Consider the following 12,996-nt stretch of genomic DNA (forward strand, 5'->3'; position numbering starts at 1 on the left):
AAAAATCTCACCCACATGACAGCCCAAATGTGAACTGAACCAGGATGACAACAATGGACATGCCAAAGTAGATAGGGAAATTCCATGAGGCCTCAAGCTTACACAAAGAAGTACAGCAACTCAATAAAGCTGGGAGCCAGAGGATTGGCTCACCCCATATATGAGCACACCAACTGATTGTCCAGTGTCTAATAGACAGCACTGAAAACATACCTACAAGTAACACTATATGGACTCAACATGTTCTATTTGGGAATGTGTGTGTATATACAAATATATATGTATGTATGTATGTAGTAACAATTGATGAAAGAAGAGGCCATGAATTTGAAGGAGATTGGGGAGGGGGACATGGGAGGAGTCGGATGGAGTAAAGGGAAGGAGAAATGTTAGAGTTTCCACTGTTGCAATGAAACACCATTTTTTTTTTTTTTTGTTTTGTTTTGTTTTTCAAGACAGGGTTTCTCTGGAAACACCAGGATTAAAAGCAAGCAAAGAGGAAAGTGTTTATTTGGCTTCTGCTGCCATATCTGTTCACTACTGAAGGAAGCCAGGCCAGGACCTCAGGCAGGGCAGGAACCTGGAGGCAGGAGCTGCTGCAGAGGCCATGAAGAAGTTCTGCTTACTGGCCTGCTCCTCGTGGCTTACTCAGCCAATTTTCTTTTAGAACTCAAGCCCAAGCTCAAGGATGGCACTACCTACAGTGGGCTGCCACGCCCCCCATCAATCACTAATTAAGAAATGCACAGTGGGCTGCCCCGCCCCCCCATCAATCACTAATTAAGAAATGCTCTATAGCTGCAGCTTATGGAGGCATTTTCTCAATCGAGGCTCCTTCCTTTTAGATAACTCCAGCCTGTGTCATGTTGACACAAAACCATCCAGCTCAGTAGTTAAAATATAATTAAAAAAAAAAAAAAGCCGTGGTCCACAAAGTATGTGTGGCCAGTGTTTGTGGGTGTGACCTTTCCCTAGCCTAGCATGAGGGTAAGGCTTTCATCAAAGGTGAGGGAAAAAATAGAAAGGAAGAAAGAAGGAAAGAAAGATAAAAGGAAAAAGCTGGGTGTGGTGGTCATTACTAGGAGAAAAATCAAGGCTAACTCATCTACTCAGCTTTTGATGAACAGAACTAAAATTTAAATTGCCAACACTGTTTTTGCTTTGCTTAAATGTTGCTTGGCTTTATTCAATCCAATCTCTTATCATCAAATATTTATTAAATATATTTATGCCCAAGGAATTCTGCCAGACAATGCAAGATACTTTATTTGGGGGAGTCAGCACCAATGTGTTCTAGAAAACTGTAGAATGCGTGGGGTAGGGGATGGAGAGAGTTGTAAACGAATTGAACTGCAGACAAGTTTAGTTTCTTTTGAGAAACTAAACTTTTGAGCCGAGGACTGGCAAAGCTGGTCTTGAGCTCTCCATCCTCCTGCCTCTGTTCACTGTCAACACCCAGCATGACCAGAGTTTTCACCTGGACTGGATGAGGTGTGTGAGACATACAGTGGAAGAAGCATGTATGGAGATTTCTATATCACATGAGGAACATCCAGAAGGTTTACAGACATGGAAACAAAAAACTGAATGAGACTGACAGTTACTTGGGAAGCCACAACAAAATACTACTGTCCATCAGTTCAACGGTTTACCTAGTAAAGGTGTTTACTGAAGACGCGAGTTTAATACCAGGACCCACATGGTTGAAGGCGATAGCTGACTCCCCTGATCTGCACACACACTGCCCCCACCCATAATAAATAATTGCGACAGAAACCTAGCCAACTGTCATAGGAAGCCTGGGAAGTCCAAGACAGAGTTGGTGTCTGAGAAGTGTGCCTTCCTAGACCGTCATCTTTTTATTGTAACCTTACCTTGCATGACAAAGGGATTCTCTCAGAACTCTTTAAAAAGTAGACAATTTATTTTTTATTTTTTTTTAATTTTGGCGGATGTTAAGCTTCCGTGATTATTTTTTTCTATTTTATTATTTTTTATTACATGTATGTGTCTCTGTGTGGGCATGTGCACATGAGTTCTAGTACCTACAGTGGACAGGTTATCAGATCTGGAGCTGGCATTACAGATGGTTGTGAGCTGCTTGGTGTGCTTGCTTGAGAATTGAATTCAGGCCCTCAATTAACAGTAGGTGTGCTTCCTACGGAGCCCTGGTTATTTTAATATTAATATTTAACGTGTGTTTTTTGTTTGTTTAAGAGAGTCTTGCTATGTAGCTCTGGCTGGCCTAGAACTTGCTGTATAGCAACTCAGGAAGAGAGGGGAGAGGGGAGGGGAGAGGGAGGTTAAGGGAAGGGAGAGGAAGGGAGGGAAGTGGAGAACTTTAAATTCCTGGAAAACCAGCAGGAAACCCTGTCTCCGGAATTCTCCCCGCCAGCTTCAAAAAAAGATTTTAGAGCTGGAATTTGAAGATTAAGAATCAAAAGACCTGTCCTAGTTTCCCGGAAGATGACACGTAAACAAGTTAACATTTAAATATGCCAGGAAATGCTCAGCACCTAAGGAGCCGAGGCGGGATTACCACACTTTCAAGTCAGAATGAGTTCGAGATCATTCTAAACTACAGTGTAAAAAGAAAATATCCAGGTGTGGCGGTGCAAGCCTTTAATCCTAGCCCTGGGGAGGCAGAGATAAAGCGCTCTCTGAGTTCCAGGCCAGCTAGGGCTAAATAGTGAGACCCTGTCTAAACAAAATTCATGAAAAACAAGTAAGCTTAAAGTGGACAGAGACATATAAACCAGTAAGGAGGAACAGGAAAAAATTCCAGTTTGTTTTAGCTATTTCAAGTCTAAAATCATAGTTTAAGAACTATAAAAGTATACACTATTCTGATTTTCCCAGTGTCTACTGTTACGAAAAATTTTGCGAGGCTTTCCAGTGACGCCGGGGTGGGGGTGGAGTGGGGTGGGGGGACCAAGAACCAGAAACCAGACAAACCCGGAGCGAAACTGAGTTACTGAGTCAGTTCCCTGTCCAGACTCAGTGCTCGGCACTTTATGCCTTAACGTGTAACATCCAGGGAGAGCCGGGTGGAGGCTTCCCGAGGCGCTTAGGCTGGGGGCAAGACGCCGGAGGCTCGCCCGGTCCGCCGCCGCTCGCCGCACGCTCGAGCGCACGTGATAACTTTCCGAGAACCTGCGCCTCAGTGCTTCAGATTCCGCTCCAGAGTCGCGGCGGCTCCGGAGCCGCCCCTCGTGACGTCACTAGCGCGATCCCTCTCGCTGGCCAATCAGAAGGTCGGGCTTCAGGGAAGCCCCGGGCGGCGGCGGCCGCCAGGGCGCGTGCGCGAGGGGCTCCGCGTGGCTATATAAACATGGCTGGCGGAGCGGCGCCGGCGTCTGTGCTGCGAGCGTGCGGGTCGCTCCGGGGGTTCCGCGGGCCTGTAGGATTTTGAATTTCTGGCGGGGAAGCTCCGAGTTAAAGCTCCCCGGGTGGGAACTGAAGTGACGCCCTGAGGGAGCTGCCGGTCCGGGCGCTTGTGCCGCGGCACCCCGGGGCTGAGCGCGCACGTGGGAGCGCCGCCGAGGGAGTGCCCGGCGGAGTCGCCGCCAGCCGGGCCCGGAGCGCGCGTGTGCCCCGCGATGCTGCGGCGCCCGGACTGCACCCGAGTCGCCCGCCGCCCGCTCCGGCTCGCCTCGCCTCGGTTCCGGGAAGGGCAGCGTCGCTGCCGCTGAGCCTCCGAGGGCATGCCGGCGGGCCTCACGGAGCCGGCCGGCGCCGCTGCTCCGGTAGTGTCGAGCACCTCGGGGGCCGTGACCATGGCTCCGGTCGCCGCGCTGCCCGTGCGGGTGGAGAGCACCCCGCTGGCCCTGGGCCCTGTGACTAAGGCTCCCGTCAGTGTCTGCGTGGAGTCTGTGGCGCCCCAGCCCTTGCCAGCCCCAGTGGGAGCCCTAGTGACCAAAGTGGTGCCTGTCACTGCCCTTCCTAAACTCGGCAGTCCGAGGCTGCCCGCTCCTCAGATAGTCACCGTGAAAACTCCCGGCACCACGACCATCCAACTACCGGCTAATTTGCAGCTTCCTCCAGGTATGTGGCAGACCTCCCGCTCGCCTGAGGTGGCTCGGGGACAGGGGCATAGCATCCCCCCCCCCTCTCAACTCCCCCATCCCCCGTAACTCTGAGGAACTTAGAGCCAAGAGCCTTTCCTGGGCTTGACTTTGCAGCAGCGTGTCTGCGGGCAGTGATTTGGCTTCGCCATTCCTAGAACCTCTAGGTTGATGACTGCGTTTCGGATTTAAGGAAGCGGTCCTCTCACCGCAGGTACAGTCAAGACCTGGAAGACTCTCAGGACCGCCCTGGAGGGAATTGGCTGGCACAGCCAATAGGGACACAGGGAGACGCTAGAGTTAATTTTCACGTGGAGAAAGGACCAGTAAAAAGATTTTTGGAATTTCGAGAGAAGAGGTTTTTAATTTAAGCAAGTCGAAATAAGTTTACAGCAGAAGCTATTAGTTCCATTTTGTTTTGTTTTGTTCTTCCTTTGAGACACGAGCCCAGGCTGGCTTTGAACTCCATTGCGTAGGGGTAGATTACCTTAAATTCTTGTCTTATTCCCAGAGCTAGGATTACCTGGTCTAATACTTTCTAGGCCCGGCAGTGGTGGCGCACGCTTTTAATCCCAGCACTTGGGAGGCAGAGGCAGGCGGATTTCTGAGTTCGAGGACAACCTGGTCTACAGTGTTGAGTTCCAGGACAGCCAGGGGCTACACAGAGAAACCAAAACAAAAAGCAAAAAAACAAAAACTTCGTTCTATACCATCTTAAGTGTTCAATAACTGTAGTTTTAAGCTAAAAAAAAATCCTTTTGGTAGGGAACAAGTGCCTAGGTTGACAAATCTTCTGAGTCGAGCAACTGTTGTATTTGAAGTGCTATTCGAGTGTTGCGTTAATGAGTCTTTGGTCGCCTTTGGGGGCTGGAGGGGGCCCCGGGGAATTCGAGACAGGTTTCTCTGTGCCAGGAACTGCTCTTGTGGACCAGGCTCACCTCGAACTCTGAGAAGTCTGGCTGTGTGCAGAGAGAAAGTTGTTTTTTTGTTGTTAATTATTTCATGCACATTGAGGGTGTCACGTCCCCTGAAACTATGGTTATGGACAGCTGTGAGCTGTCTTTTGATTGCTGGGGTTGAACTTGGGTCCTCTGAAGAGCAGCCATGGCTCTAACCAGTGAGCTATCTCTCCAGCTTTTCTTGTTTGCTTTTTATTCTTTGGAGGCTTATTACCTGTTGGGCTATTTTATGATTTGCATAAAAGTTTTGCTTTTCGATAATATTTACATAACGTGAATATTTTACTGTTGGCACTTGTTCCTTAATTGAAAAATATCTTGAATTTGTCTGCCATTAATTTTTGTAAGCAGAAAGTGGAAATCGTAGTTGTTGGTAGTGCTACAAATCTCATCCAAGAAAACCTTGATTAAGCCTGCAGTGGTGGCACACACTTTTAATCCCAGCACTTGGGAGGCAGAGGTAGGCAGATCTCTGTGAGTGTGGACAGCCTGGCTATCCTCTTAGAGAACTCTAGGATAGCCAGGGCTACACAAAAATGGGAACATGAATTGAAAAGATTTCTTTAGTATCCTCTAGCAAAAGGACAGAGGGTCTCTTTTTGTGGGAAGGGGCTTGTGCTGGATAGTTTATGTCAATGACAAAAATTAAAGTCATCAGAGAGGAGGAAGCCTCCATTGAGAAAATGTTTCCTTAAGATCAGGCTTTTAGACAAGCCTGTATGGCATTTTCTTAAATTAATGATTATGTGAGAGGGCCCAGCCTTTTGTGGGTGGTGCCATTCCTGGCCTGGTGGTCCTGGGTTCTGTAAGAAGGCAGGCTGAGCAAGCCTTGGAGAACAAGCTAGTAAGCAGCACTTCTCTGGCTTCTGCATCAGCTTCTGCCTCCAGGTTCCTGCCCTGCTTTTGTTCCTGCCTTCATTGCTTAGTATGATGAACTGTTATTTGAAACTGTGAAGGAAATAAACCCTTTCCTTTCTAAGTTGCTTTGGTCATGGTGTTTCATCATAGCAGTAGTAACCCTAATTAAGCCTGAGAGCTAGGGGCTGGAGAGATGGCTCTTCCAGATGTCCTGAGTTAAATTCCCAGCAACCACATGGTGGCTCACAACCATCTATAATGTGACCTGATGACTTCCTCTGGTGTGTCTGAAAACAGCTACAGTATACTCTCTCTCTCTCTCACACACACACACACACACACACACACATATTAAAAAAAAAAGACTGAGAGCTAATGCTGTATTTGGTTATGGATATCCTGAGCAGGTTATGTTATGCACATAACACAAAACTCTCTCAGTTTTGTATGGTACATGAGGTACCTGTACTGATAAAACAACAACAACAACAACAAAATAACAGTACATCATTGGATACTATGTATTTGACAGTTTTAAGTTACTATCCTGCTTACAATCTTGTAAAGTAGTGGTGAATGTATTTGAATGAAATTACCCGCTGATTGCTACAGTGTACATTCTTGTCTAGTCATTGAAATGTGTGCCCCACCCCCCTCGGGTTTCTCTGTGTAGCCCTGGTTGCCCTGGAATTCACTCAATAGACCAAGCTGACCTAACTCTAAGAGCTCCACCTGCCTCTTCCTCCTGAGTGCTGAGATTAAAGGCATGCACCACTCCCACCTAGCATCATTGAAGTTTTTTTACAAAGTCAAAAAAAGTATTTAAGTTAGAAACCCTTGTCAAGGTGGAACGCTTGCTGATAAGTTGTAGCAAGTTATTTTACTGAGGGCTTGCCTTGGCGGTCACTTTTAATACAGTGTTATTTCTTTATTCTGTCCTCAGAAAGGACAGGGAGCAAATAAGGAAAAGAACTCTAAGGATAGATGATTGCCCAGTGCCAGGCAAGTAATTTATATAAGTCAAAGGGGATGTAAATCCAGATCCATTTAATATAAATGTGTACAGTATATTACTGGAGAAGCTCTATAGAAGAGAAGAGAAACTTTTAAAGGACTTGTTAGTGGTAGAAGAACATGAGAGGCACCTGAAGAGTTGCTTGGGAAAGTCTCTACTGTTATGTAGCAGAAGAGCCAATAGAATGAAATGACATTGACTGACTATACATTATAAATTCTATACAATTCTCATGCACTGATTAACCGTTAGTTCCTCAAGAGTGTGTCTCCGTTCTTAGTTTACCAAGATAAATTCTTCTGAGTGCTTAACTTCTTTCAGAGTTTCCTTTAAATAGAACTTGTTTTTAAAAATACTTATATCCAGCCAGGTTTGAGGGTGCACAACTCTTGTATTGAAACACTCTGGAGTTTAAGGCCATGCTGGTGCCTGTAATTCCAGTGAAGAGGTTGAGGGCCATCCTGGCCTACAATGCAGTAAGGTCTTATCTCAAACTCAGGGGCTAGGTAGATGATTTGACTGATAAAAGCACTAACCACACAAGACTGAATTTATCCCTTAGCACAGTGCTTAAAACCTTCCTAACACTGTGACCCTCTAATACAGTTTCTAACGTTGTGCTGACCCCAACCATAAAATGATCTCATTGCTTCTTCATAACTAATTTTGCTACTGTTATGAATTCAGGATATCTGATATGTGACCCTGGTGGAGGGTCTTGACCCACGAGTTAAGGTTCTCAGGCTTGGCAGCAAGCTCATCTACCTACTAGGACATTTCAGGAGCCAAATGTTTAATTTTTAATGGCAGTATGATTCATTATTTAATAATTCACTTATTGTCCATTTAGGTTGGTTGCTTATTATCTTTTGTTATTTACTAAAGTAGATGTTTTTACATTTATGTTATGTCATACATTATGATTTTTGGAGGGAGATATTTAACATAGCCAGTAGTATATTTTGTTATGTACTGATAATTGCAACATATGCTGGATTTTGTGCTGAATACCATGAGTACAACTGTAAGTAAAGTAAACAACATTTCTCCCTTGGAAATCCAATAGATTTCCTGAATTTCCATAGATTACTTTGGGCTTAATTTTTCTGTTATTTTTGAAAAAATAATCAATGCATTCATAAAACTAACACCAGATATGCAAAATAATAATCACTTGGCATCTTATATGTCTAATTTTAGAGGTGAAATTTAAAGAAAGAAATAAAAACCCGTTTTGGCAAATCAATCTCTGACTTGATCAATGAAGGCTGATTAAAATGTAGTATTTTAATTTACTTTCAATAAATTTAGGAAATGAGAAAAGGGCAATACAAGTGGTTTTAAACTCAGTATGGGAAATTATTGTGTGGAAATGACAGGATTTTGGCCCACGGTACCTAGAGAAAAATATAGTTTAGGCATATACATCTTTACAGAACTCAGTACAAAAATGTAACCAAGCTAATTTTGTATGGTGGTAAGAGTAACTTTTGTTTCTTATGGATTCTAAAAGGAAACATTTTGTTTGCATAGTAAGGTTTTGTGTTCCTAGTCTGCTTTTGAAAAAGGAGTGATGGCTGTTTATCTTATTTTTTCTAACTCTAGTTTATTTGAGAAGAGATTAAAAAAGCCACCAGTCAGGTATTTTGAATTATAGCATTTGAGTTAGAATCTTTCTGGATCTAGATTTATATAGATTTGCTATTCTTTCAGGAACTATTTACAAATTATGAGAATATTGAAAAATCAAGAGATTCCATCCAGATCAGACTCTGCCCTTGAAACACAGCAATTCACAGAGCAAAAAAGCAAAAAACAATTATGTATGAGGTAGAAAATAGATAGTAGTCCACTTTTTTTTATTTTTTATTAAATGTTGTCCCCCTGCCCAGTCCCCCACCAAGTGCCTCCCACCTTATCCCCCTCCCCCCTCACCTCTAAGAGGGTGCTTCTCCATCCACCTACTCCCATCTCACCCCTCTAGCATCCCCCTTCTCTGGGACATCAAGTTTCCACAGGACCAAGTGCATCCCCTCCCACTGAGGCCAGACAAGGCATTCCTCTGCTACATATGTAGTGGGCAACAGACCAGCCTATATATGCTCTTTGGTTGGTGGTTTAGTCCCTGGGAGCTCTGAGGGGTCTGGTTAGTTGATACTGTCATTCTTCCTATGAGGTTGCCATCTCCTTCAGCTCCTTCAATCCTTCCCCTAAATCTTCCATAGGGGTCCCCAGACTCAGTACAATGGTTGGCTGTGAGTATCTGCATCTGTGTCAGTCAGGTGGTAGTAGAGCCTCTCAGAGGACAGCCATGGCCAGGTTTCTGTCTGCAAGCACATTTTGGCATCAGCAATAGTGTTGGGGTTTGGTGTCTGCTCGAGGGATGGATCCCAAGTTGCGGAGGTCTCTGGATGGCCTTTCCTTCAGTCTCTGCTCCATTTTTGGCCTTTCATTTCCTTCAGACAAGAACAATTCTGGATCAAAATTTTTGCGATTGGTGGGTGGCCTCATCCCTCAACTGTGGCCATGTCTATCTACTGTAGGTGGTCTCTTCAAGTTCCATCTCCCCACTGTTGGACATTTCCGCTAATGTTGTCTCCGTTGGGTCCTGGGAGCCTCTCACATCCCTGGTGTCTGGGACATTTTAGTGGTTTCCCCCACTCCCCACCCCCTGCTGCTGCATATTTCTATTGATTCTTCTGGCCCTCTGTGCTTCTCTAGTATCTCCCCCTATACTTGATCCTGACCCCCTTTTTTCCCTCCTCCTCTCCTCCATAGACCCCTCCCTCCCTCTGCCTCCTGTGATTATTTTGTTTTCCCCTTCTAAGTGGGATTAAAGCATCCACACTTTAGCCTTCCTTTTTGTAAAACTTCATATGATCCGTGAGTTGTTGTATCATGGCTATTCTGAGCTTTTGGGCTAATATCCATTTATCAGTGAGTATATACCATATATGTCTTTTTGGGCCTGAATTACATCACTCAGGATGATATTTTGTAGTTCCATCCATTTGCTTGCAAAATTTGTGATGTCCTCATTCCCCCCCACCCCCCAGACAGGGTTTCTCTGTATAGCCCTGGCTGTCCTGGAACTCACTCTGTAGACCAGGCTGGCCTTGAACTCAGAAATCCTCCTGTCTCTGCCTCCCAAGTGCTGGGATTAAAGGCGTGAGCCACCACAGCCTGGCTGATGTCCTCATTTTTAATAACTAAGTTGTATTACATTGTGTAAATGTACTGCATTTTCTGTATGAATTTCTCAGTTAAGGGACATCTGGGTTGTTTCCAGCTTTTGGCTATCATAAATAAGGCTGCTATGAACTTAGTGGAGCACCTGTCCTTGTGATATGGTGGAGCATCTTTTGGTATATGCCCAGGAGTGGTATAGCTGAACTATTGCCAATTTTCTGAGGAACCACCAGATTGATTTCCAAATGGTTGTATCAGCTTGCAATACCACCAGTAATGGAGGAGTAGTGATTGTTCCTCTTTCTCCACATCCTTGCCAGCATCTGTTGTAGTCTGACTTTTTGATCTTAGCCATTCTGATTAGTGTAATGTGGAATCCCAGGGTTGTTTTGATTTGCATTTCCCTGATGACTAAGGATGTTGAACATTTCTTAAGGTGCTTCTCAGCCATTGGAGATTATTCAGTTGAGGATTCTCTGTTTAGCACAGTACTCCATATTTTAATTGGGTTATTTGGTTTTCTGGAGTCTAATTTATTGAGTTCTTTGTATATTTTGTATATTAGCACTCTGTCAGATGTAGGGATAGTAAAGATCTTTTCCCAATCTTTAGGTTGCCATTTTGTCCTATTGACAGTGCCCTCTGCTTTACAGAAGCTTTTCAGTTTCATGAGGTCCCATTTGCCAATTGTTGATCTTAAGAGTCTGAGCCATTGGTGTTTTGTTCAGAAAAATTTCCCCTGTGCTGATGTGTTCAAGGCTATTTCCCACTTTCTCTTCTATTAGATTCAGTATACCTGGTTTTATGTGGAGGTCCTTGATTCACTTGGACTTGACCTTTGTACAAGAAGATAAATATGGATCAGTTTGCATTCTTCTACATGCAGACAGTTAGATCAGCACCATTTGTTGAAGATGCTTTCTTTTTTTTCACTGTATGGTTTTGGCTTCTTTGTCAAAGGTCAAGTGTCCATAGGTATGTGGGTTTATTTCTGGGTCTTCAATTCTATTCCATTGATCAGCCTGTCTGTCTCTGTACCAATACCATGCAGTTTTTATCTCTATATTATTCTGTAGTACAGCTTGAGGTCAGGGATAGTGATTCCACCAGAAGTCCACTTTTAAAATCTTAATATTTATAGAGGAAAGATAATCTTTACCTAATGTATGAGAACTTTTTTCTTTAGAAAATAGAATATTTTTCATTACTTGACAACTTCATATATATAATGTCTTCATCAGATCCAGCCCAGTTCCCCTTTCACCCCCATGCTCACTCCACCATGTCTATCCTTCCATTCATGTAATTTTTTTTTAAGCTAACATAATTGAGTTCAGTTAAAACTACCCACTGGAATGTTGACTGATCTTACTTACTAGCTTTATCCTGAGCATTCATCTCCATCTTTTGACTTTTATATTTGTTTTACTTTCTCTTCCTTTTTGTTCTCTGATATTCCATTTATGGCTGAGCTTACATATAAGTAGTCTTAGAATAAGTAGTCACTTATCCCCATCACTTTGGTGAGTTATGAGTTGGCGTTGAGTTCTGACCACTGCAAAGGAAAGCTTTTTCTGGACAAGATTGAAGGCAGCACTAAACTATGTGTGTAAACAAATATTTAGAAGACTGACACTTGCCTGTTTAGCAAGACAGCAGTAGTAGTCTACCTCACTTTCAAGGCCTAAAGCTTTCCAAACTATGGGTTTTGCCAGTTTACAATTTCAGGCATTAATTCCTTCCCTTTTAGCTGTCCTTAAATCGGACCCAAAAGTAGTTGGTTGCCTTTATACCTGTCATGTTACTATTGCCAATTCTGAGCACGTCTTGTCTCATGTGTGGTTTGCTCTATTACCACTGTCACCTATTCTCCCCCATGGCCAGCAGTAGTACCTTCTAGCACTATGAAAATTAGTCAGCATGGGAGTGTTTTCAGGTCAGTTCTAGGTTGGTTTCTCTATGTCTTGAAACCACAGCATGGAATATCTTCAGCAATAGGGTCTTACCATTTAGTTCTCATGGGCTATAAAGAGTCAGTTGTCAGTGTTGTTTTGAGGGAGGGCCTCTGGGGCCTTTATATCCTAAATATATACTATATCTGGGTTGACATCTCTTTTTATAACGCTGGCTAATTTTCCATCATGATTCTTTAGAAAATGTTTTCTTTTTTTTTCTTTTTGTCTTGGATTTTTTACTACCAGTCTCTTCCAACCAAAAGTACTGCAGGGAAGACAACTTAGGTGCATATAATTTTTTTTATTATTATTAGATATTTTCTTTACTTACATGTAAATTTCTCCATTCCCAGTTTCCCCTCCAAAAAACAAAGAAACAAACAAAAACAACAAAAACAAACCCCTGTTGCCTCCCTCCTCCCATGCCTGCCACCCCACCCTCTCCCACTTATTGCCCTGGCATTCCCCTACACTGGGGCACAGAACTTTCACAGGGTTGAGCTCCTCTCCTATTGATAATCAAATTGCAATCCTCTACTATACACATGCTGCCAGAACAATTAGACCCCTCCATGTGTGGTCCTTGGTTGGTGGTTGAGACCCTGGGAGCTCTGAGGGTACTAGTTAGTTCATATTGTTGTTTGTCCTAAGGTGCTGCAAACCCCTCAGCTCCATTGGTCCTTTCTCTAACTCCTTCACTGGGGACCCTGTACTCAGTTCAATGGATGGCTGTGAGCCTCTGCATCTGTATTATTCAGGTACTGTCAGATCCTCTCAGGAGATAGCTATATTTAGGCTGGCTTGCCCTTCCTTCGGTCTCTGCTCCATAGTTAATCTCTGCAACTCCTTCCTTGGGTATTTGGTTCCTCCTTTTTAGAAGGAATGCACTGTCCACCTTTTGGTCTTCCTTCTTCTTGAGTTCCTTGTGGTTTGTGGGTTGTTGTTCCTGTATTCCA

General features: G+C 43.9%; 1 protein-coding gene across 1 annotated transcript in view; it reads left to right on the plus strand.

The window, feature by feature from the left end:
- Nucleotides 1-3,356: 3,356 nt before the first annotated feature.
- Taf4b (TATA-box binding protein associated factor 4b) overlaps nt 3,357-12,996 on the plus strand; it is a 115,466-nt gene continuing 105,826 nt past the window's right edge. Inside the window, exon 1 of the mRNA XM_031365034.1 lies at nt 3,357-4,044. Within this exon, the coding sequence (XP_031220894.1) occupies nt 3,705-4,044 (340 nt within the window). The 5' untranslated portion in view covers nt 3,357-3,704. The remainder of the gene's footprint in view (nt 4,045-12,996) is intronic.

Source organism: Mastomys coucha, unplaced genomic scaffold (assembly GCF_008632895.1).
Source record: "Mastomys coucha isolate ucsf_1 unplaced genomic scaffold, UCSF_Mcou_1 pScaffold13, whole genome shotgun sequence".
In the NCBI taxonomy this organism is placed as follows: Eukaryota; Metazoa; Chordata; class Mammalia; order Rodentia; family Muridae; genus Mastomys; species Mastomys coucha.